Below are 25,529 nucleotides of genomic sequence, written 5' to 3'. Positions count from 1 at the left end.
CACAGTGGACAAGTTCCACAGGAGTACCATCTGATAGTACATCTGCATCACAATAACAATTGTTTTTTGTTTAAACTGCCTTTTGTTCAAGAGAATCCTGGTATTGCTTATATGTTGCCCGGCTAGTGTGATGCCTCAGATGCTCGTCTCTGAATCAGGCCAAAGGTGTCTAATATAGTTTAGAGAGTTGGGTTACAATAATCAATAATCAGGTGGGCTGAATGATTTAATTGGACAAATGTGTACTTCCATGTACAGAAATGCGCATATATTGAGGTCTGTCTATGTATTTTTCCACAATTATGTTTCAGTATATATGAGAAACCATTTAATTCTAATTATTTGGATGGAAATCTCCACTTTGTGTGAAAACACTAATTGTGGATTTAGATTTGTGTCATTTAAAGTTTCTTTGTTGTTGTTACAGGTGAAAAATGAAGACGCTGACTTCGGCTGGGGAGTGGTTGTAAACTTTTGCAAGAAGGCTAACGTGAAGGTACGCTGTTGTCACACTGTTAAAAATAAGCGGATCCATCTGTATGTGGCTGTGACTAACGGGCTTTTCCTTTGTAGTCGGGTTCGGACTCTGAGCCGCTGTACGTGGTGGAGGTTTTGGTTCACTGCAGTAAGGAGAGTGTGAAAGATGCTGCGACGGAGGCAGCGAAACCTGCTGCTCCAGGGGAGGCCGGAGAGATGCAAGTGGGTCCAGCATAGAGAATAGAATACCATACCATACCATACTCTACAACAGAATAAAATAGAGTAGCATAGCATAGCATAACATACCAACTATAGCATACTATAGCATACCATAGTATACCATAGTATAGCATAGCATAGCATACTATAGCATACCATACCATACCATACCATACTCTACAACAGAATAAAATAGAGTAGCATAGCATAACATACCAACTATAGCATACCATAGCATACCATAGTATACCATAGTATAGCATAGCATACCATAGCATACTATAGCATACCATGCCATACCATACCATACCATACCATACCATACCATACTTCCATACCATACCATAACATAACATAACATAGCATAGCATAGCATAGCATGCCATACCATACCTTACCATACATGCCATACCATACCATACTATAGAATAGCATACCATACCATACAATACCTTACCATAGCATAGCATACGGTACCATAGCATAGCATACCATATCATAGCATACCATACCATACAATACCTTACCATACCATAGCATAGCATACTGTACCATAACATAGCATACCATAGCATAGCATACCATACAATACCTTACCATAGCATAGCATAGCATACCGTACCATAGCATAGCATACCATACCTTATCACAGCATAGCACAGCATACCATACCATAGCATAGCATAGCATACCATATCATACCATAGCATACCATACCATAGCATAGCAGAGCAGAGCATAGCATACCATACCATACCATACCATAGAATAGCATAGCATACCATACCATACCATTCCATACCATAGAATAGCATACCATACCATACCATACCATACCATACCATACTAAAGAATAGCATAGCATACCATACAATACCTTACCATAGCATAGCATACCGTACCATAGCATAGCATACCATATCATACCATACCATACCATACCATAGCAGACCATACCATACCATAGCAGACCATACCATACCATACCATAGCATAGCATACCATATCATACCATAGCATACCATAGCATAGCATACCGTACCATAGCAGACCATACCATACCAGTCATCGTAACAAGTACAGTGACATTTAAAAGTTCCATCCAATCATCTTAAAATCCACTGTAAACATACAGATAAAAGCAGCTAAAATAAATAGGAAAAAAAATCAGAAACCATCAGTCACACACAAGCATACATTCTGTTGTTGCACTGTCTTATTTCTAACATTGACTGTGATTACTAATACTCATGTTTTTGTCTCATGTCTCATGTTTTTCTGTATCCAGGTGGTCCCAGTCATGCTCCACCTCCTGACCTCCATCAGCTCAGTTCGACTTTATATCCCCAAAGATCTGCGACCCTTTGACAACAGACAGCTCATGCTCAAATCTATACAGGTATGAAATACACTGGAACTGGACGAAGGTCTACTGCCAACGCAACAGAAATCATCACCTTATTATTGTTTTTTTTTTCTCATAACCTTTTGTACTCAGGAGGTGCAGAAGCGTTTTCCAGATGGAGTTCCTCTGCTCGACCCCGTAGACGACATGGGCATCAAAGACCCAGGGTTGAAGAAAGTCATTCAGAAAGTGGAGGCCTTTGAGCATCGCATGTACTCCCACCCCCTGCACAGTGACCCCAACCTGGAAGCAGTCTATTCCCTTTGTGAGAAGAAAGCTCTGGTGAGAAACTGACATTTAATATTTCATTTTAATTCTCCTCAACACCTTTAAATCCCTTTTAAAACTCATTTATGTAAGATTGCTTTTAATGTTTATTACCTCCACCAAGGGGGTTATGTTTTTGCCAGCGTTGGTTTGTCTGTCTGTCTGTCTGTCTGTGTGCAAGATAACTCAAAAAGTTATGGACGGATTTGGATGAAAATTTCAGGAAATGTTGATACTAGCACAAGGAAAAAATGATTAAATTTGGGTGGTGATTGGGGGGGGGGGCACTAATCTGCCTTGGTGTAGGTCTGTGCTCTCCGAGTGCTTCTAGTTTTTAATATTTAATTGTTATATATTCATATACCTGCCTTTTGCACCTGCTTTTTATCTGTTTTTAATGTTTTTGGTTTCTGTTTTTATCTGCTGTGCGTAAAGTGTCTTTGAGTTCCATGAAAGTGCTATACAAATAAAATGTATTATTATTATTTATTATTAATTATAATTTTGTATGAATATTTATATAAATACCAAATTTCTTATTTTTGTCTGATATTTACCTGTCTTTCTTTGTATGTGTTGCATGTTGCTGCTGTTAAACTGTGAAATTTCCTCAGTGGGATAACTAGTCTTAGCTTAGCTTAATTTTACTTTACTTTTCTATTGACTGCATACTAGTATAACCGGTGGACCTCTGGTGATTTGGAAATTACCCCCCCCCCCCCATGTCTGCATTTCATGCCATGCATTTGCACAGGATTATTTATTTTTAATTCTAATTTTGTATGAATATTTATATAAATACCAAATTTCTTATTTTTCTCTCCATATTTACCTGTCTTTTCTTTGCATGTGTTGCATGTTGCCCCTGTTAAACTGTGAAATTTCCTCAGTGGGATAACTAGTCTTGTCTTAACTTAATTTAACTTTTCTTTTCTATTGACTGCATACTAGTATAACCCGTGGACCTCTGGTGATTTGGAAATTAACCCCCCATGTCTGTGTTTCATGCCATGCATTTACACAGGATTATTTATTTAAAAAGTCTGTTTTTTTTTACTTAAATCTACTGCCATCATTCCCCAATTCTGATGTCAAAGTCAGGTTCAGCTCCTACAGATACCTGCTGAAAGACTTTCTGTACACTGACATGCATGTCATCCATGTTATCATCCTTTGAAGGACTGCATTTCTCTTTCATTGAACCATCCTATATTTGTGATGTCTCCTGAATTTCCACCAAAAACACTTTATAAATGAAAATTCTAAATTACCAGTGCAGCCTCTGTCATCTTTTGACCAGGAAATAAGATGAATAAATGCACAGCAGAGATGAAAATGTTAACAGGTGTTGATTCCCATGGGACTAATATTATCACAGGACCTCTATGTTTACAGTGGAACTTTAATTTTAACAGATTACAGACATGGCTGATTGGCACAGGGTTAATATCACAGAGGACCGGTGTATTTCAGATTACCAGAAATCCCTGGGTAATACTAGAATAGGCTTTAAGGGTCACAAAAAGTGAATATACAACCTATATGAAGAGTTTCTTCAATAAAATGCTGTGGAATTCAGACCACATACACATTTCAGTGAAATAAACAACATTAATTATAAAAATCATTGATTATAGTGGCTGTTTCTCAATCCTGATGCAAAAATCAACTGTAATTCCACATTTTCAAGCTAATATTCAACCGTTATTTTTCAACACCCAACCCCAGACTCTTATAGAAGGGTGTGCATCTTTCTCACCTTTTACATCCCAGCTGCAAACCTGTCAGATTTAGAAGCGGAAAAGAAATATTAAACATTGAATCAATCTCAGGGTTTTCCTTAGGTTATTTTTTTTTTCTTCTCATAAAGAAATGTGTATTTTGTGTAATTAATTTTAGCTCAGTTTTATTACAAACAAGTCATTGCAATATTTTATGTGAATATAAAGAGTTTCCATGCAATAATTGACCAAAGTCAATATTGTGAATAATCTAGAAAGTTTTATTCTCAGTATTTGGACAGTCTTGTTTCGTATTGTCTCTAAAAATATGTGGGAACCTGTGTTTTGCGTGGGAGTCCAACAGCTTTGTTCTAGTGGTTATAGTGACTTTGAGTCGGTTACTTTTAGTTCATTGTTTTTATCTTTCCAATAATCTACACGAGCTTCTGTTTTTATATTCCAGGCATAGCCCGCTCTTTGTCTTTTAATGTCAAACAGGTCAGTTATGGCCTGATGTACTCACACAGACAAACACAGGAAGAAAGACAGAGCATTGTTTTACCAGGGCCTCACCCTGTCCCTTAGATCAGATAGAAAAAAAAACACATAAAGCATGTTTCAGAATGCAAAAGTAAGTTAAATGTTCACCTTCCTGGGGAACTTCTCTTCATGTGGAGTCGAAGTAAAGTGACATGTTAATAGAGAGTATGCATGTGAAGTCCCTGTGGTTCTGCCCACTGAGTGGCAGAAAGAGGGAGATGAGTGACAGTGTTGGCTTCAATCCTGTCTAAACTGAAGAACAATACTTAATTAAAAAATGGGGAAAGAGCTGTTGTGTGACTGATTGTATGAACAGGTTTGAAAAGCAGTGGGAGCTATCGTTTTACAGACACCGGAAGACAAAGAAAAGAGAAGTAGATGGATCCACAAATCCAGGAAACCAAACCCAGATCTGTGGATCCTGTTTGGTGTCAGCTAACATTCATTGATGCTGTATTTTTGGGTCCAATCAGACCTGAAATGACCTATTGTTTTGGCTAACGTTTCTTCTGAGTAAAGCTCTTGGTTTCATGATCAGATCTTTCATGGTTTTTGTCTTCATTTTGTGATTCTGAACCTTGTGCTCCTACATGATTAGTAAACTAACTGAAACCGAGGCCAACCTATTTTAACAAATACGGAGGAACTGGAGAATAAAGCTACGACGGAGTATTAGGACCACATGAGAAAATAAAAACACTGGTCACTACAAGTATAAAGTCATAAAATATCGATGCAAAACCCGTAATTTTATGAGAATAAAGTCGAATACAAAAAGAATCACAATGTTATGAGAATAAAGTCGTAGTTATAAAAAAAAAATAAACCCTCATAATTTAACAAAAATGTCATTCGTTTATGAGATTAAAGTCGTCATATTCTGACAATAAAGCCATAATATTACTAGAATAATGTGTTAATTTAAACCAGGTGGTGTAAATCTGCTAATTTCCCAGAATCCAGTGGTGCCCTGCTGGTCCACAGCAGTAGTATCTGTGTTGGATAAAGGACTGGATCTGAACTAGACTCAGTAAATCTGCTCAGTCCCAGTAGATCCTGCATATATTCACTGGGGTCAGTCCACAGTCTACTGGAAGTGCACTTTGGATCAGCTGGTTCTGGGCCCTAGTTTTGGACCCTTTGGATCAGCTGGTTCTGGGCCCTAGTTTTGGACCCTTTGGATCAGCTGGTTCTGGGCCCTAGTTTTGGACCTTTTGGATCAGCTGGTTCTGGGCCCTAGTTTTGGACCTTTTGGATCAGCTGGTTCTGGGCCCTAGTTTTGGACCTTTTGGATCAGCTGGTTCTGGGCCCTAGTTTTGGAGCCTTTGGATCAGCTGGTTCTGGGCCCTAGTTTTGGACCCTGGTTGTCAGTGATGATGAAACCATGTATATTAGTTTCAGGTCCAAATAGCGCTGACCCCCTCCCCCCTGGATCAGGTCTGGATCCTCCATTTGTGTCCACATGTCAGTGTTCATGGACCACTTGTTCTTTGGTCGCTCGTACAGATCCATGTCCAGTCCAACTGTCCTTCATTTAATTTCAGATTTCCCATGATCCTTTTCTCTGCTGTGTTTACTGCTATACTCCGTCATGTTGAGCAGGTTGGTTTAAGACACTCAGTCTGACTGAGAGGGGCGTGGCCTGGGGGGTGGGGGGTGACGCGACGCATGTGCATACCCTCTGTAAACTATGGTTTAGTGCAGGGGTGTCAAACATATGGCCCGTGGGCCAAAACTGGCCTGCCAAAGGGTTCAACCCGGCCCGTGGGACGAATTTGTGAAATGCAAAAATTAGACTTAAAATATTAACAATAATTTTAGTTCAGGTTCCACATTCAGCCCAATTCAATCTGAAGTGACTAGTAAAATACTATCATAATAACCTATAAATATTGACAACTACGAATTTTACTCTTTGTTTTTGTGTAAAAAAAAAGTAAAATTGCATGATTGTAAAATTGTAAAAATTGTAAAAATGTAAAATTACAAACTGTCCTTTTAAAATATGTGAATATCCTGAACAAATATGTACAACCTGAAATGTCATAAGAGGAATAAGTGTAATTTTAACATTCTTTGTATTACTAAATATTTTGTGTTTGTAGATCCACTGTGATCTGTAAGTTGTAATGCACATGTGTAAATGATAAACTGAGGCAGAATACTGTTAAAATTGCGCTTATTTTATTTTAATTTTTTAACAAATTTCAGATTTTTCATGGTTATTCACTTTTATTAAAGGATACTTTGGGTAAACATTTTCTCAATGTAATTTTACTTATTTCACTTTTAAGCAGGGGTGTCAAACTCATTTTAGTTCAGTTCCACATTCAGCTAAATTTGATCTGCAGTGGGCCGAACCAGTAAAATAATAACATAATATATAAATAAGGTCAACTCCAAACTTTTCTTTATGTTTTACAGTAAAAAAAAAAATAAAATTACATTATGAAAATGTTTACACCTACAAACTATCCTTTCAAACAATGTGAATAACATGAACAAACTGGGGGAAAAAAATGTAATTTTAACACTATTCTGCTTTAGTTGATCATTTCCACATGTACATTATAACTTACAGATCACATTGAATCTACAGATACACAAAATATTTAGTAACAGGTAGAATATTATTAAAATTGCACTTCTCTTAAGACATTTCAGGTTGTTCATATTTGTTCAGGTTTTTCAGATTTTTTGCGAAAATATACTTTGTTTTAGTGCAATTACATGAAAGCATTTACATTTACAAAGAGAAAATTTAAAGTTGTGGGTATTTATAGGTTATTATGAGATTGAATTGATCTGAATGTGGAACCTGAACTAAAATGATTGTTAATATCTTAGTGTAATTTTTTCGTTTCACAAATTCCTCCCAGGGGCCGGACTGGACCCTTTGGCGGGCCAGATTTGGCCCCCGGGCCGCATGTTTGACACCTGTGCTTTAAAGCATTGAGAAAAGTTTAGAGTTGACCTTACTTATATATTAGTATGTTATTATTTTACTGGTGCGGCCCACTGGGGATCATATTTGGAGGATTTGGCCCCTGATCTAAAATGATTTGACCCCCCTGGTTTAGTGTAATTCCTGTTCAGTGAGGTAGGACATTACTTTAGTGGAAAGAGTTCAGTGTGATGAATGCAAAATCCCCCAGACTGGTATGACCGGTGTTGGGGAAACACGCACTGGCAGACAGTTTGCATAAACATTTACATGTGTCTGTGGTCTCCTGTGTTTAAAATAATAGGCTGTAGAGTAAAGTGTAAACTAAATGACCTCATGTTAACTCTTCGCTGACATTTCCCCAAATGAACTCAGCTTTTACAGTAGCAGCACTCATACCACACCCACCGCTTTGTTAAACAGACCACGTAACCCACTCAGAAACACTATGGACGTTAAAGCCAACTCCCCTTTAGCACCATGTGAGCACTGAACTGAATGGTATTTGTGTTTGTGATTCCGAGCATTCAATAAGAAAGGTTACAAGTTTTATATTCAAAGAGTTTTTTATTGTCTATTCACCAGATGCACAGAACGTACACAGAACTGAGATGACGTTTCCCTCTCACCTTCTTCTTTAACACTTTAACCCAGTGTTTTTCAACCTTGGGGTCGGGACCCCACTTGGGGTCACCTGGAATTCAGATAGTCACCTGAAATTTCTAGTAATTGATAAAAATTAAAAAAAAAAACAACTTACTAATAATAAATATATGGTGAGTTGACAGAGATGATCACAATCTGTAACAGACACGACAAACTGAGTCTGAAACTGCAGCGCTGTGGTTCTGTTTACCTGTCACATGTTCATTGTGGTCAGTTTCAGATGCTGCAGCTCTTTCATAATTCATAGTTTCAGTTCTTGTTTGTTCAGTATTAATTGTCCTCCTTGTAAATCCAAGCTGGACTGACTGGACATATCCTGACCAAGGAAAATCTAACTCTCCCTTTGTGCAGTAATCTACACCTGGATTTACTGCCTCCATCCATAATAATATACATTATATAGACTAAATGTCAACTAAAATTAATGTTTATTTATTGCAAACTATACATGATCAAAAACAAATTCATTTTAGCAACAAAAAAAAAGTCTCCGTTTTGAATGTCTGGGGTCACCAGAAATTTCTGATGTTAAAATCAGGTCATGAGCCAAAAAAGGTTTGGAACCACTGCTTTAACCCCAGATGTGTCTGTGGTGAACGTTCTGAATGTAGGATTTATTTTAAATACTCATAAAAATCCAAGAGAATAGACCTTGTGCTTTCCATAGACATCTGAGCATGCTCAGTGCAGCCCTCCCACCACCTGTGGAATGGTGGGTAAAACAGAGCAGTGAGTGAGACCCACTCGGTATAAAAATAGAGTTTGGCCTTCTTCTTCTTCTTTTTTTCCCCCCACTGTTTTCCTCATCATTTTTTGTTTGTACCCTCCATTGCTGTGCTTCTGTCCTCCTCCATCATCATTATGCATGTATCCATGTAATTGTGACAGTGTTTATTATTATATTAAATTGAAATGCTGATGAGTAGGATGGGCAAACTCACTTCCTGGATCAAACCAGAAGTGACAAGTCTGGGAGTCATTATAGACTCAGACTTAAACTTTAAGTCCCACATAAAGAAAGTCACTAAAAAGTCATTCTTCCACCTCAGAAACATAGCCAAAGTAATGCCGGTTATAAATGGAAAGGATGCTGAAAAACTGGTCCATGCTTTTATCTCCAGCAGACTGGACTACTGTAATGCACTCCTTACAGGTCTCCCAAAAAGCAGCACAGACAGACTTCAGCTGATTCAGAACTCTGCAGCTAGGTTATTAACCAAAACCAAGAAGAGAGAGCACATTACTCCAGTGTTGGTTTCCCTGCACTGGCTACCGGTAACCTACAGAATTGATTTTAAGATACTACTCCTCACGTATAAAGCTCTAAATGGAACCGGACCAAGTTACATTGCAAACTCACTGATCAATTATGTACAAACTAGAACACTGAGGTCATCAAACGCAGGTTTACTAGCGACTCCCAGAAATATTACAAAGAAAATGGGGGACGCAGCCTTTACTAACTATGCACCAAAGTTATGGAATACAATTCCAAAAGACATTAGAGAAGCCAGTTCACTGAATATATTTAAAACCAAATTAAAAACATTTTTATTCTCATTAGCCTTTGAAAGTAGATAAAAATGGGGTCACAATTCAGGAACCAGGAATGTGTGGTTTTTCATTTTTATTTTATTTTATTGTATTTCTGTTTTTATTTTTTATTTTACTGTATTTCAAATTTCATCTTATTTCTTGCACTTCAAAAATTCTATGTATAATCAAATATTTTAATGTGCGCTGCTTTTATTTTTATTTTATTGTATTTCTCTCACATTTCATCTTATTTCTTGCACTTCAAAAATTCTATGCATAATCAAATATTTTAATGTGCGCTGTTTTTATATTTATTTTTATTTTATTGTATTTCTAATCAAATCTAAATGTATTTTAATATTGTATTTTTTTCAATCAATGTGAAGCACTTTGGGCTACAATTTCTGTATGAAAGGTGCTATACAAATAAAGTTTATTATTATTATTATTATTATTATTATTACAGTTACATAAATGCTCGTGCTTTCTATTATTGGTACTAACAGCTGCAGTTGTGCAGTTTGCTGTGCATCCATCCTCTCTCTATGTCTCTCTTTCTTTCCTCCTCTCTTTCCATCTGTCTCTCTCTTTGTGTCTTTCTTTTTCTCTAGTCACTTCTCCATTGACCCTCAAATTGCGCGAATATAACTCATGTATAAAAATTTACCTAATGGAAAAACGACAATTTCACCAAAACTCTCGTTTTTCAATTAAAAGTTTTTTCACTTGCAAGAGGTGGTTTTTTTGGGCGTACAAAACTGCAATGGAAAGACCTTTTCACACAACTAGAGTCATGTGAACAAAAAAAATACGGATGTTACAACAAACAAAGAAGAAGAGTTTTAAAACGAACATGGAGTGGTATGTGTGGACACAAGGAAGCGTTCTAGATTCAAACCAACTGATATTTACGTTCTTCGCCCTGTTTATGGAATGACTTCTCGTGACATCTCGCGATAATAAGTAAACAAATTATCGCGTTTGTGATTTAATGGAAAAACCAACATTACGCACTTCAGTTTTTCAACATTTAGTAAATATCGGTAAAAGTTTTGTGCATATGTTCACTGGAAAAGCAACTTCTCTCTCTCCACCTCTAAGTGTAAAGTGTCATGACCCAACTTTTATGATGTGACTATATAAGTAAAATTTGACTGACAGAGGATGCATTGTTGAACTTCTGTCTTTCTCTCTCTCTCTCTCTCTCTCTCTAAATGTAAAGGGTCATGACACAACTTTTGTTATGATGTGACTATATACATACAATTGATTGACAGAGGATGCATTGGTTGAACTTCTGTCTTTCTCTCTCTCTCTCTCTCTCTCTCTAAATGTAAAGGGTCATGACCCAACTTTTGTTATGATGTGATGTTATATAAATTACATTTGATTGATTGATTGATTGACAGAGGATGCATTGATTGAACCACGCTCACTGTCAGGGTCATCAGGACTTTACAAAACCTTTCCGATGTTGTGCTTCAGATCGCAGCGGACATCCGAACGGCCAGGCGGGAGCTGAAGAAGGCGCGGACCGTTCTGCAGATGGACAAGCTCAAGTGCAGGAAGAGAGTCCTGCGGCGCCTCGGCTTCGCCAGCCCTTCGGACGTCATCGAAATGAAAGGACGCGTCGCCTGTGAGATCAGCAGGTAGGTCAGGACGGTGCACACACACACACACACACACCAAGGTTATAATAATTTTAGATTTTTCATTATAGTTCAGTTTTATTTAGTTTTGACTTTTTTTCTCTAATTCAGTTAGTTTTGGTTCATTTTTAGAGCAGGTTTCCTAGTTTTTATTAGTTTTTGTTCTTTGTCTAAATGCTTAGTTTTAGTTTAGTTTTACTTTTTTGCACATCTTTTCTCTTCCTCGCCGTCGTATTCATAAATCTCGTACAGGACGCTGCTGCTTTCTCCCAGCTTTAGTTTCCGTGTTTTCAGGTAGAGTGGGGACCAGAAGACAATTGGAAACAACGACTGACAGACCGTGAAGTACCGTGTGGTGCCTCAAGCTAAAATTGCTCGAGAGAAATAAATCAATTTCATATCTATCTGATAGTGATGAAAACAAAGGGAATTTTATCCATAATTTTTAGATGTTTTAGTTTTGTAAGTACACAATACAGTTTCAGTTAGTTATCTTTTTTTTTTGTTTGTTTTAATTCTAGTTTTTATTTATTTCACTTAACAAAAATGTTTTTTCTATTCTAGTTTTCGTCATATCGTTAGTTTTCGTTAACGATAATAGCCTTGACACACACACACACACAGGCTGCTCGTTCTGCTCTCGTCTGTCCCCTCTTCGATGTCTGAAAATCTAAAAATTCGCTGTTCGATTCTTTTCAGCGCCGATGAGCTGCTGTTGACAGAAATGGTCTTCAACGGCCTCTTCAACGATCTGACCGTGGAACAAGCCACCGCCCTGTTGTCCTGCTTTGTCTTCCAAGAGAACGTACGAACAAATACACACAAAAACACACTTTAATTCTCTGCACAAACAGTTATCCTGCTTTCATCAGCAGTGAAATAAACAGTCCATTCCCACATATTTGAGCTCCGTTTGCGTCCTTGGAGCCTTTCCACGCACGCGCTGTAACCAAAACAGAAATTCCGAGGTTGATGTGTGTTTGCGTTGCTTAATGAAGCTTGTTCCCTCAATCAGACAATTCAGCATCAGATGGTTTAGAGGAGGGTTACTTTGGCTCCGCACCAGGTCACACCCAACAGAACGAGTTTATGTCTTGACTCGGGAATGAAACGCTCTGCAGCCGAGTTCAAAACGGGCAGCTGTCATGTGTCCACAGCACTCAACACTGCTCCACTCTGTGTGTGTGTGTGTGTGTGTGTGTGTGTGTGTGTGTGTGTGTGTGTGTACAGCTGTTCACCGTCATTAAGGAGCAACTGCCGCTAGTTTAGCTCAGGTTAGCTTCCCACCCCAGGCGACCCCTCCAGTCTGTGTGTGATTTCAGATCCCACTGACTCGCTCTTTATGGAATTTTGTTGACTGTAACTGGAGTTGTGAATACAGACAGTGGAGTCCACAGTGGACGTCCCACTGTGACAAACAGAGCTCTGAAAACTGGCACTTACTGCTCGGTCAGAATCCCAATCAGAAACATGTTTATTGCCATGTAAGTAAACAGGGTTCACATAACGAGGAGTTTGCTTTAGAGCTGCAACCGATTAATCGACTCAAAGTGATCCAAAAAAAATCATTCAGCCACAATTCTCCTGAATCAAAGCTTTGTTTCCTTCATTTCTCTGCTGTTAAAAATTGGTTCCACTGTTGTGTTTCACACGGACGCTTATTGTGACGCACAAAGAAGCTTCAGTTCAGGAAAACTGTAATAGAATATTTCCCTTCAATCAATTCGAGTTGATTAACCCTTTCATGCATGAATTATGAGAACCTTAATCAAATTTTTTTCCTGAGTGTTTTTATTCCTCTTCAGGCATGAAAAAAAACAATGCGATTGAAAATTTTCTTCTGAAAAATAAATAAAAATAAATAAATAAAAATTTAAAAAATCAAAAAAAAAAACAAAAACATAAAAAACAATAATGGAAAAAAAAAAAATTCTTATGAACCTATTTTTCATGAAGTTGCAAAAATGTCCACTCAACTGGACACCATGTGTTTAATTTTTGACGCACAGAAACATGTATTTACTGATAAATTGTGTGAAAACTATGGGGAGGGCTTATGATTCTGGGGGTTTATGCTCAAGAGAGATCTACATAATGTTACCAGTTCATATCAGAAAAGATATGTAGTGTCTTTAAACTTTAGTAAAGATATGTGTAAAAAAAAACAAAAACAAAAAGAACAATAAAATCCATGAATATACACAAGAATAGCTGTCCACCGTAGTGACCAGTATGCATGAAAGGGTTAATGAAATCGTGAATTTCTGCATTTGCTTCAAGCACCTAATCGATTAATCGGTTGCAGCTCTAATTTGCTTCAGTGGTTTGGCGCATACATAGAACATGGAGTAGGTAAGAAGCATGCAGTAAAAAATAAAATTAAATAGAATAAAATAAAAATAAATAAACAAGTAAGATAGAGTTATGGCGGACTATCAGTTTTCCAAATGTACATTGTGGACAAAACCAGTGATGAAGGTGTTTTATGTGTTTGTCAGTCAGGTTTTTACTTATTCCAACAGTTCGTGTTCATCTTTGGCCACGTTTAGAATCATTTCATTTCATTTATTAAGATCCCCATTAGCAACTGAAACATCAGTTGCTAATCTTCCTGGGGTCTCCTCTACATTACATTACATTACATCACAGTTTTAATTATTTACATTAATCTTTCACCATTCACGCCCACACACACACACACACACACACACACACACACACACAAACAGGGCATGTACAGCAGCTCAATGCAATAAAAATAAACAAAATAAGTACTATACATTTCAGAATCAGAATACTTTATTAATCCCAGGGGGAAATTATTGGGTGTTACAGTCACTCCATTCAAGTAGAATAAAAAGTAGCAGGAAAGAAATTATCAATACAATGGAAAAGTGGATGGATGGATGGATAGATATTTAACAATGAAGTCCTACTTTTGACAGTAGCTACTGATGTCTTTAATTATTGTTTTTTTATGCAAGGTTTTTTGTTTTGTTTTGTTTTTACTTTTGGAGTGTTCAGTTCAATATTTAAGTAGTTTCTAATAAATCTTCTTCTTCTCAATCGCTCTAAATGGACACTCATCAGTTTCTGTGATGAAAGTTCCTCCAAGGCACCATAGAGTTTCTGTTTTAGAGCGGTCACCGCCGTGTTTCTAATAAATAAAAACAGTACATTTTTCATATGTAGAGTGGTGATATCAGCCAGTTCGACGGTCATTGTATAGTAGCGGTTGGTGTTATATGGACTGTAGGCCAAGCATAAATAAACTAGAAACGTGACCAAAAAGTCCAGAATAAAGAAAAGAATGAAGACCCACTGTATTAATGATAATCCCTTTGCCTTTTAGGCCAATGAGATGCCAAAACTGACAGAACAACTAGCAGCACCGTTGAGACAAATGCAGGTATGACCCCAAAAATAATCCCAAAGTTGGATTGAATCTGTCAGTGTAAATGTTATTTTTTTTTAATTCTCATTTTGTTGTTGATTTCCTGTGCAGGAGTGTGCGAAGCGCATAGCGAAGGTTTCTGCCGACGCTAAGGTGGAGGTGGACGAGGAGACCTACCTGAACCAGTTCAAACCTCACCTGATGGACGTGGTCTACGCCTGGGCGAACGGCGCCACCTTCGCTCAGATCTGTAAGATGACCGACGTGTTCGAAGGTACGCGTCTGAGGTTCTTTGATGACCTCACACCGTATGTAAGGAGGGAGGGAGAGCGGAACCGTGTCACTGATTTATTACATACAGTGGGATCAGACTCTGCCAACAGTCCTCCTCATAGACTGTATCTGTGTCCAATGACCTCAGCCGAAAAATATGGTGATAAGTCATTGGTCATAAGAGAATAATGCAGGGTTAAGAAAACGAGGGAGGATTACTCCTGCTTTGTGTTGGCAAAGGAGATGGAGGAGTCCTGAACGCCTCTGTCATCTTTTCTTTCTACAAACTCCACTTTCAGAGTTCAGAGATGTCAGCTTAGGACATTCTCTGAAATAGTTTTAAAAACAAGTGGTGCCAGGCACAACAAACCCCACCCCTCGCATGCATTGTAGCTTATTTTGGCGTCGATCCAGCTGATGTCATCATGTCTATGCATGTGCTGATGTCAACGTACCTCTGCACATGTGCCAAGTTTGAAGTAAATTGAAACAAAATTGATGTTTTTATAGACGTGAAATTTCACCCATTACAAGTAAATGGGGAAAAAAAAAATTAAAAAATTTGTTTAAAAATTTAAACTTTGACCTGTTTTTCCCAAATTGTAATGACATCTATTCTGGGTCACTGGTAATCTATAAATCAAATTTGGTAGGAATTCAACCAATAGTTTTGCTCTTAAAGACATTTGAAATTTCACCTATTATAAGTAAATAGGGAAAAACAAGATTTAAAAAATTCATTAAAAATTTGAACTTTGACCTATTTTCCCCAAAATGTAAAGACATCTATTCTGAGTTAATGGCAGTCAGGCTCAGGTGGTAGAGCGGGTCGTCCAAAAACTGAAGGGTTGGCAGTTCAAATCCTGCTCTGTCCTAGTCAGTCCGTTGTGTCCTTGGACTTCACCCTCCTTGCCTCCAGTGCCACTCACACTGGTGTATGAATGTTGGGTGGTGGTCAGAGGGGCCGTAGGTGCAAAATGGCAGCCACGCTTCTGTCAGTCTGCCCCAGGGCAGCTGTGGATACAGATGTAGTTTACCACCACCAGAGGGAGAATGTGAGAGCGAATGAATAATGGGTCAATAATGTAAAGTGCTTTGGGTGTCTAGAAAAGCGCTGTATAAATCCAATCCATTAAAACTTATGTTTAATAAACGTTTATTTGCAACATAGTATAGCAAACTATTACATGATCAAAAAAAAAAAAAAAACAGTCTCTGTTTTGAATGTCTGGGATCGCCAGAAATTTGTGGGTCACGAGCCAAAAAAGGTTGAGAACCACTGTGTTTACGTGTTTATCATGAGTTCCTGGTGTGTGATAAACAACCACTGGAGTCCGATTCAAAGCCTAATATTTCTTTTTTCTCCCATGAAAACCTTCAGTGTGAATAACCTGAGTGTTGTAGTCGTAAAGTCCACCTCATATCCACTCACTGTGTCTACAGGAAGCATCATCCGCTGCATGCGTCGCCTGGAGGAGGTGCTCAGACAGATGTGTTCCGCCGCCAAAGCCATCGGCAACACTGAACTGGAGAACAAATTCGCTGAAGGTAAAAAACTCAGAACACCTATCGTCAAATTTAGCCCTGATCCATGTGTGTGATCAGGCCCCAGCGCCAGGTTTATTCGACTGAAAACAGCTTCAGTCTGTAGCTGTAGAGCACAGGTGACAAACATGCGGCCCGGGGCCAAAACCGGCCCGACGAAGGGTCCAATCCAGCCAGTGGGATGAATTTGTGAAATACAAAAATTACACTGAAGATATGAACAATCAAGGATGTTAAAATGATTTTAGGTCAGTTCAATCTAAAGTGGGTCAGACCAGTAAAATACTACCAGAATAACCTATAAAGAACGGAAACTGCACATTTTTCTCTTTGTTTTACTGTAAAAAAAAAAACAAAACGTGGGGGCGGCCGTGGCTCAGGTGGTAGAGCGGGTCATCCAATAACCGAAGGGCTGGCGGTTCAAATCCCGCTCTATCCTAGTCAGTCCGTTGTGTCCTTGGGCAACACACTTGCCTCCAGTGCCACTCACACTGGTGTATGAATGTTTGGTGGTGGGAGGGGCCGTAGGCATGAACTGTCAGCCACGCTTCTGTCAGTCTGCCCCAGGACAGCTGTGGATACAGATGGAGTTTACCACCACCAGAGGGAGAATGTGAGAGCGAATGAATAATGGGTCAATAACACTGGTCAACAACAAATTTATTGTTTCAGTTTTTTGAGCTGATTTAGGATAATTTTGGTGTGCTGAATCCAAAAATCACATTAATTTTGCTCAATCAGGTCAACTTTCTGAACTATGCTACATATTGGCTTTTTAACATTTTTGCTTACATTTATGGGCATTTTCACATCATATGATACAAAATTCTTTCATATTTCTTGCAATAAACGAGTTCCGAAGATTTTACTTTTGCCAATTTATGATTAATGTTTTTTTTAATATTACAGGTGAATGAAATGGCTTCAACTAGAAGATCTTGCAAAAATAAGCCTGATGTATTCTGCTACAGTTTGTAACACTTAATAAATACATCCTGTTAGAAAATGATTTTTTTTCTCTTAAAACCTGTTTTTGGTGAGAACTATATAAAAATCAACTGATAGTCACAAAAATGTCATCAAATTTGTGAGAAGATCAAATTTTTCAAAATCAAATTAGCAAAAAAACCTGACCTGATTGAGAAAAACAGATGTCATTTTTGGATTTAGCGGTGCAAAATGGTCCGAATTCAGTTGAAAAAACCTAGACAACTTGCAAAAAACCATTTTTTTGTAACCCAGTGTAATGTAAAGTGCTTTGGGTGTCTAGAAAAGCGCTATATAAATCCAATCCATTATTAAAAAAAAACAAAAAAAAACAGTTAAATTATACAAAAATGTTTACATTTACAGACTAGTCTTTTACAAAAAAAAAGTAAATAACCTGAACAAATATGAACAACCTGAAATGTCTTAATAGAAGTATGTGGAGTTTTAATAATATTCTGCCTCTTATTAAATGTTTTGCATATTTGTAGATCCACTGTGATCACATGTATAAATGATAAACTATGGTGCAATATTGTAAAAATTACACTTATTTTTCTTAAGAATTTTCAGGGTGTTTATATTCGTTCATGTTGTGTTCAAGTACAGTTTGTAGATGTAAACATTTTCATTACAGAGTCTTACTTTTTTCACTGAAAAACAAATAGAAAACTTTGGAGTCGACATTATTCATAAGTTCTTATCCTATTATTTATATTATTTTACTGGTGCGGTCCACTTTAGATCATATTTGGCTGAATGTGGCCCCTGAGCTAAAATGAGTTGGACACCCCTGCTGTAGAGGGTTTTTTTTTTTCAACTTTATCTTATTGTCTTTTTATTTGTGTTTCTGCAGGAATCACAAAGATCAAGAGGGACATCGTGTTCGCTGCCAGTCTGTACCTTTAGTGACCGCACAGCCTTGGACAGTGGACACTATCTGATGAAGAGGAAAGTCCTTAACCCCTTCAGCGCTGTTGGTGTACTGTTACGATCCATCATTTTGTCATGACCATAATGTTAGTTTTTGCGTGTTCATACAAAACGCTCTATTGTTTGAATCCTGTTGACAGAACTGGAACCATTAGCTTCGTTGTTTTTGCAGGTATGTCATGGACGCACATTTAGTTTTCAGTCTCTATGCAAATACAAGGAAATACAGACGTAAACTGCATCCACAGGCAAATGTCAGTACATGGTGTGACCTGTTTCCATAACCGAAGTATCCCAAGTAAAACACAGGAGATACACAGGACAAAAAACATGCTAGGTGCAAAGCAGGTCACACTAAATACTAGGAATTTTCGTTGATGTATTTGTATTTTCTAGTTGTATGTCAATGCAGAAGCAGAGAAATGCACGCGTACGCTCATTATAACCTGGATAAAACAGCCGACCTAATGCTGCTCAGTACTGTTCTGTCATCTTCCGTGCGGTTTACAGTCGGTACATTATAATTTGTTAGAGGAAGTAAACTCAATATTCGTTCCTGTTCTTGTTCAGATGAATGCATCTGTGTTGCCAGTTTTATTTTTTTCCAATATTGCATGAATAATCCAAAATATGATAAAGAAGTGTAGAACACAAGTCATGCTTTAATTCAAACACTCATGACAGAATACACTCAACAGTCGCGTTCCGTTTGTGTTCATGTTAATACGTAAAATGGCTTTATTTTTTTCTTATTTTAGACATTTGTACATATTTGTAACATTTTTTTTTTCAATAAACGTCTGTATGGCGATGTTTTTACATACAGATTACACAAAAGTACATTGTTGTCTGTCGATTTGCATGATGCTTATATGAGTTCTTGGATACACAGGAAGCTGTGGTAGCAGCAGTCCAGCAAAGGCAACACGGGAATCGAACCGACAGTCCACTCTTCAACACTCTAACACAGACGGCGTCCGAAGGCCCGCCTCCTCCTCCACTATGGGGTTAGACAGTTGGAGAGTAAGACTGCAGCGACGCTGACCTGGAGTCAGCAGCGGTGTGGCCGTCTGGTCTAGGATCAGCTTTACTCTGCAGATCATTAAAGCTCCAAAACCTTCTGATAAATAGCCCTTGAACACCTGGACATAAGGCAACACGATCGATTAGGCGTTTCTCAATAACGTGTTCTCGTGAAACGTGATCAGTCGCGGCCCAAGTACTGTTCCATTTAAAAGTTTGCACAAACCAACACTGGATGGAATTCTCACATGTTGTTGTTGTCTGCTAGCTTAAACCAAACATGCGCTGGTTGGGGACTCGTGTGGACTTGGCTCGCAGATATCCCAAGATGCATTTTGTGCTGCTCTCAAAGGCAACATCAGCTTCTGTGACAACTTTTTGAACAAAGCCCCACTAATGACATCATGAGCCTACTGCCACCCCACCCCTGAAAAAATGTGGGACGGTGGGGGGGCATAATTCTAAAAGTAACACAATGGAAAACATTAGTCGCTAACACACTCCATTTGTGCCTGAGCGCTCCTCTCAGCTTTTTCTTTCCAACGCCCCCAACGATGTCGCTCACGACCCCCAGATGCGCGTGCGGCCCCCTGGTTGAACCACTGGAGTATATGACCTTCACCAGATGATGCGATACAATGTTGGAACACATGAGAGGCAGAACAGCGAGAAAACGCATCTTTATTACCATGATATGGGACTTAAAATGTTTTTAAGCGGTTCTGACGAATATACAAAATGTATTAAAAATATAAGTGACATGTAAATGGTACCATGGGTGCCGGAGCCACTGTGAGTGAGTGGGACAAGAGTAGGGCTGGGGAAAAAAAACGATTTGATCGATCTTAGATCGCTTTCGTTTTAATTTTGCGTAATCGATTAATAGTGGATGAGATCGATTTTTCAGAGCAGGACAGGGAGTACGCGGAAGCGCTGGCGGCTCCGTCTTGCGAACCTCTGGGGTCGTCTTGGTCTCTCGCTGACGACGGCTCTGGTGTGGAAAAGACACAGAAGAAGGGTGGGGAAAACCCTCCACTGGAGGTCCTCCTGGCCTCAAACTCCAACCCACAGTGTGAAGGAAGTGACCGCCCAGAGGTTCTCCAAGGGGAGTCGCAGAAGCCGGTCGTTCTTGGAATATTAACTTGGATCCGTACTATCATCTATGGCTGAGTATGGACTTCGAGCAAGAGTAAAGCGACAGTGTGCCCCCTGTACCCTAACCCCCCCGCATGCGCGCACCCCAAAATAAATTACCCCAAATGAAAAACTAAAATTTGTACTCTTAAGAGTAGTTTTAATGCTAAATACTTTGTACTTTTATTAAGATCGTTCTAAAGTAACAGTACTCTTACTAAATCTGACTGAGGGAAATTACAAAATGTACCCAGATTTCTTCTCTTGCTGTAGCTACATAAAAGTATCAAACTATGTGTTAAAATGCACAAGAATACAGGAAATAGCATCAACTCAATATGAAAACTTGTCCCACCCACTTGTTTGGTTTTTTTTTTGCTTCCGGCGCCCATGAATCGTACAAATGTCTTCAAATCAAATGGAGTGTCATTGTGGTGGACTGTGGGAATACGTCAGGGAGCCGATGGTGGAAATACAGCAGAGCCACGAAGGAAATGTATGAGATGTGTGTTAGGAGGTCTGTTCTCTGGGGCCGTTCTTACCAAAACCGAACTCTGCGAACTTGATACTGAGAAACGCCTTTTATCTCTGATTTGCCGGAGATGACATCAAAGCTGACCCTAGATCAGATCCGTGATCGGACCGACTCCAGGTGTGGAAAAAAGCACAAAGCGGGGGTTACATTCACAGGTTCCAACCCTCCTCTCTCTCCTAGCAGTGGTGTGACCCTTCAGTGGGTGCATGCACTTAAACCTTCCCACCGGTTCAGTAGATACAAGCCTATGGTTCCCGTCTGTACACCAGCTCTCAGCCTCAAACCGAGGTGGTGTTTTTAAATCACTGTGAGGGGCTGGACCGCTCATCTCACCACTTTACTCTACGGTGGGAAAAATAGGCGAACATGCTGCAAATGTCCTAAAACGTCTTTTTGAAGTCTGAACAGGCCTGAGGTGTAGCTTTGTTAAATGTTCTCTGGGATGTCCGGTCGTCCGCCGGCGCAGCTGATCCATGCAGGGCTGAGAACATGTACGAGATGAAAAGGCGAGAGAGCGGGAATCCTGGGTGTGCGCTTGGACAGAGCAGAGGTATCGTCCCCTCAGCGTCAGCTTTAGTTGGGGCTTTCAAAGTGGTTTCCGTTGGTCGGGGTCTCCTGGAGGGTCGTGTGTGGGATGTCCGCCTCTTTATGGTTGTCTGCACATGGCTTGAAAAAGTCAGACACACAGAAGACCTGCAGAAGGGATGAGAACCAAAAAGCCTTCAACAGTTTGTCCTTTGCAAGAAATAGAATAATAATAATAAATAATAATTTATAAACACCTTTCAAGACCAAGCATATTATCGATAATGAAAACTAACGAAATGATGAAAACTAGAACTGAAAAAACATTTTCATTAACTGAAATAAAAACTATAATTAAAAGAAAAAACGATAACTAACTGAAACTGTATTGTGTTTACAAAACTTACTAAAACCGATAAAAATTATGGATAAAATTCCCTTTGTTTTCGTCTTTGTCAGTGTCAGATTGATACTATCACATTAAACCTATAAATAATGAAAACAGCCAATTTTATCTTTGTTTTAGCATCAAAAAGTAAAATTACATGAAAATGTTTATATTAAACTATTCTTTTGCAAGAAATGTGAATAGCCCGAAATGTCTTAAGTAAATGTAATTTTACCAATATTCTCCCTATTACTAAATATTTTGTGTATTTGTAATTGTAATGTAAATTGTAATGCACATGTGTAAATGATAAACTCAGGCTGAATATTGTTAAAATTACACTTGTTTTTCTAAAGATGTTTCCAGTTGTTCATATTGTTTAGATTTTTGTAGACGTAAACATTATAATTTTATTTTATTTTTTTCACTGTTATTATTTAACAGGTCTGGTCCACTTGAGATCATATTGGTCTGAATGTGGAACCTGAACTAAAAGGATTGTTCATATCTTAGTGTAATTTTTGCATTTCACAAATTCATCCCAGGGGCCGAACTGGACCCTTTGGTGGGCCGGATTTGGCCCCCGGGCCGCATGTTTGACTCCTGTGGTTTAGGGTGTCCATACTCACCACCAGTATGGCCATGAGGGCCCCCTGCAGGAGTCCAGTCAGCACATCGCTCCAGTGGTGTTTGTAATCGGACACCCTGGACAGTCCCGTGTACACCGACGCGGCAATGAGGAAGAACTGCAGCGTGGGTCTGAGCAGCCGCGCCCACTCCACCTGGAGACGAGCCTGCAGGTACAGCTGAGACACACACACGGATCTAAGAACACCACTGGTTTAGGTTTAGGTTAGTTTATTTCAGACACAGACATAATACAAAACATATGAAACAAAAAAATAATAATAAACAATACACAAATAAAAAATCAAACAATAGAAAAATAATAATAATGATAAACAATACACAAAAAAATCTAATAATAGAAAAAAAAACCAAAAAAAAGAACTGTTGTGCCTGAAAGGGAGTAGGAAGAGGAAGTAGTTTAGTTTAGTTTATTAGTTTGATCCCCATTAGCTGCTGCGTACCACAGCAGCTCCTCTTCCTGGGGTCATCAACAACGCAAAAACAAAACACCACAATTTCCCACAACTCACTTAACAAACAGGATGTACGTACACTCAACACAACAACACAAAAACCAAAAATTAACAACAGCCCACAAAACAAAACAATTACAATAACAACACTGGTCAACTACACATTTATTGTTTCAGTTTTTTGAGCTGATTTAGGATCATTCTGGTGTGCTGAATCCAAAAATCACATTAATTTTGCTCAATCAGGTCAACTTTCTGAACTCTGCTACATATTGGCTTTTTAACATTTTTGCTTACATTTATGGGCATTTTCACATCATATGATACAAAATTCTTTCACATTTCTTGCAATAAACGAGTTCTGAAGATTTTACTTTTGCCAATTTACGATTGTTTTTTTTAATATTACAGGTGAATGAAATGGCTTCGACTAGAAGATCTTGCAAAAATAAGCCTGACGTATTCTGCTACATCTGCGCTGAATACACCATTGTACCGAACAGGAATCAAGTCACAAGTTTCATAAAGTGTGCTTACCAATCTTATTTTGGTATTAATTCTTATATTTTGTGAGAAGATCAAATTTTTCAAAATCAAATTAGCAAAAAAAAAAAAACCTGACCTGATTGAGAAAAACAGATGTCATTTTTGGATTTAGCGGTGCAAGATGGTCCTAATTCAGTTGAAAAAACCTAGACAACTTGCAAAAACCATTTTTTTGTAACCCAGTGTAATAAATGGTGGTAAGTCATTTTAACTTTCTGTCATCTTAAATGTATTTTTATGCCTCTCCTGTGATGCTTTTATGTTTTATGTAAAGCACTTTGAACTGTCCCGTACATGAAATGTGCTATACAAATTAACTTGCCTTTTAGAACGATTAAATAGAGAAAACTTAAATGTGGAACCTACACTACAGTCTGACTGGGCCTTCGTGGGTTAAACCTGTTCAGGAGTGGTTGTGGATGTTTTGGAGCGATAACTCTACTGGTAGATGAGTGCAGTAGTGGGCGGGACTCCTGCCAACACTGGAGTGTTTGGAAGATGACTCAGTGCCTTTTCCATTTCCTCTATCATGCTACAGCCACTAAAAAGGAGCTGCAAAAAAATGTCCTAATAATGCTTTGGGGTTTGTTAACTAGTGCCGTCATGTTTACGGCCCAGATTATCAACTGTATTTACAGCTCTGTCTGTTTTATTAAGGTGAGGAGATCCAACAGAACATCGTGTCCACACAGGCCATGAAAGCACATTCCACTGACGATGCAGTCGTCACACAGATAAACTGTTTCCACAGAATCAGTGCAATAAAGGCTGGTTATTTTCCAAATTTAATCCCACAGAGATATCGCATCAATCAGAGTTCAGATGAGATACGTCACAATCTGTGCTCATCTTAACATCATGGACTGTTCTCGCTGATGGCCTTGGGAAGGAGGTTCTGCGGCCTTTGTAGCAGAACAGACATGCTCAAACAGTTTCAGTCCATGTGCCATAAGACTGATGGACCCCCCCCCCCCCACCACCCCCACCTACACAAGACTGATCCAGTAAGCAACAATAACAAAGCAATATAACTGCAATATTCACTACTGAAAATAGCTGTTTATCAGAACCAGAGTTTTTGTACATCACACACAGTTTTTATATGTACATGTATTCTATCCTGTATATACAGGGTGGGGAAGCAAAATGTACAATATTTTGAGGCAGGGATTGAAAGACAGTGTATGACCAATTAGTTTATTGAAAGTCATGAGAATTTATTTGCCACAAGAAAATGTCCATAATAGAAAATGTTTTTATTCTATGTGTCCTCCTTCTTTCTCAATAAGTAAGTAAAGTAAGTAAAGTAAATTTTATTTATAGAGCACTTTTCACAGACAGAGTCACAAAGTGCTTTATCAATTCAAATCAGAATCAAATTAAGTTTACAGAGACCCAACAGAATCCTTCAGGGGCAAACACTTGTGATTGGTGACAGTGGCGAGGAAATAATAATAACTGGCAATAACTGCCTTCACACTCTTCCTGAAACTTGCGCAAGTGTTCCTCAAATATTTGGGTGACAACTTCTCCCATTCTTCTTTAATAGTATCTTTAAGAAAGTCGACATTGCTGTGTGATGTTCTATTGGTAGCATGTTCTAAAACGCCCCAAACAGCAGAATCCAGAGGGTTTAGATCTGGGCTAGAAGGCGGCCATAAACATGATTCACAAAAATTGCTAGAGTTGGATTTGTTGCTGTTGTCAACAAGTGTT

At 38.5% G+C, this 25,529-nt stretch overlaps 2 protein-coding genes across 3 annotated transcripts in view; one reads left to right on the top strand and one right to left on the bottom strand.

The window, feature by feature from the left end:
- The window catches only part of mtrex (Mtr4 exosome RNA helicase), a 45,577-nt gene extending 26,193 nt beyond the window's left edge, over positions 1–19,384 (top strand). The window contains exons 18-27 of the mRNA XM_030148704.1: positions 428–496; positions 574–699; positions 1,988–2,098; positions 2,198–2,386; positions 11,264–11,427; positions 12,127–12,232; positions 14,780–14,836; positions 14,933–15,095; positions 16,538–16,642; positions 18,483–19,384. Of these exons, the coding sequence (XP_030004564.1) occupies positions 428–496; positions 574–699; positions 1,988–2,098; positions 2,198–2,386; positions 11,264–11,427; positions 12,127–12,232; positions 14,780–14,836; positions 14,933–15,095; positions 16,538–16,642; positions 18,483–18,535 (1,143 nt within the window). The 3' untranslated portion in view covers positions 18,536–19,384. The remainder of the gene's footprint in view (positions 1–427; positions 497–573; positions 700–1,987; positions 2,099–2,197; positions 2,387–11,263; positions 11,428–12,126; positions 12,233–14,779; positions 14,837–14,932; positions 15,096–16,537; positions 16,643–18,482) is intronic.
- The window catches only part of plpp1a (phospholipid phosphatase 1a), a 46,715-nt gene continuing 40,465 nt past the window's right edge, over positions 19,280–25,529 (bottom strand). Inside the window, exons 5-6 of one of the 2 annotated variants that reach the window (XM_030148705.1) lie at positions 22,794–22,970; positions 19,280–21,944 (exon numbers count right to left, since the gene is read on the bottom strand). In XM_030148705.1, coding sequence (XP_030004565.1) covers positions 21,825–21,944; positions 22,794–22,970 — 297 coding nt within the window. In that variant the 3' untranslated portion in view covers positions 19,280–21,824. The remainder of the gene's footprint in view (positions 21,945–22,793; positions 22,971–25,529) is intronic. The other variant, XM_030148706.1, reaches the window with a different exon arrangement.

This window comes from Sphaeramia orbicularis, chromosome 12, assembly GCF_902148855.1.
Source record: "Sphaeramia orbicularis chromosome 12, fSphaOr1.1, whole genome shotgun sequence".
NCBI lineage: Eukaryota > Metazoa > Chordata > Actinopteri > Kurtiformes > Apogonidae > Sphaeramia > Sphaeramia orbicularis.
This window is presented reverse-complemented; position numbering and strand designations above follow the sequence as displayed.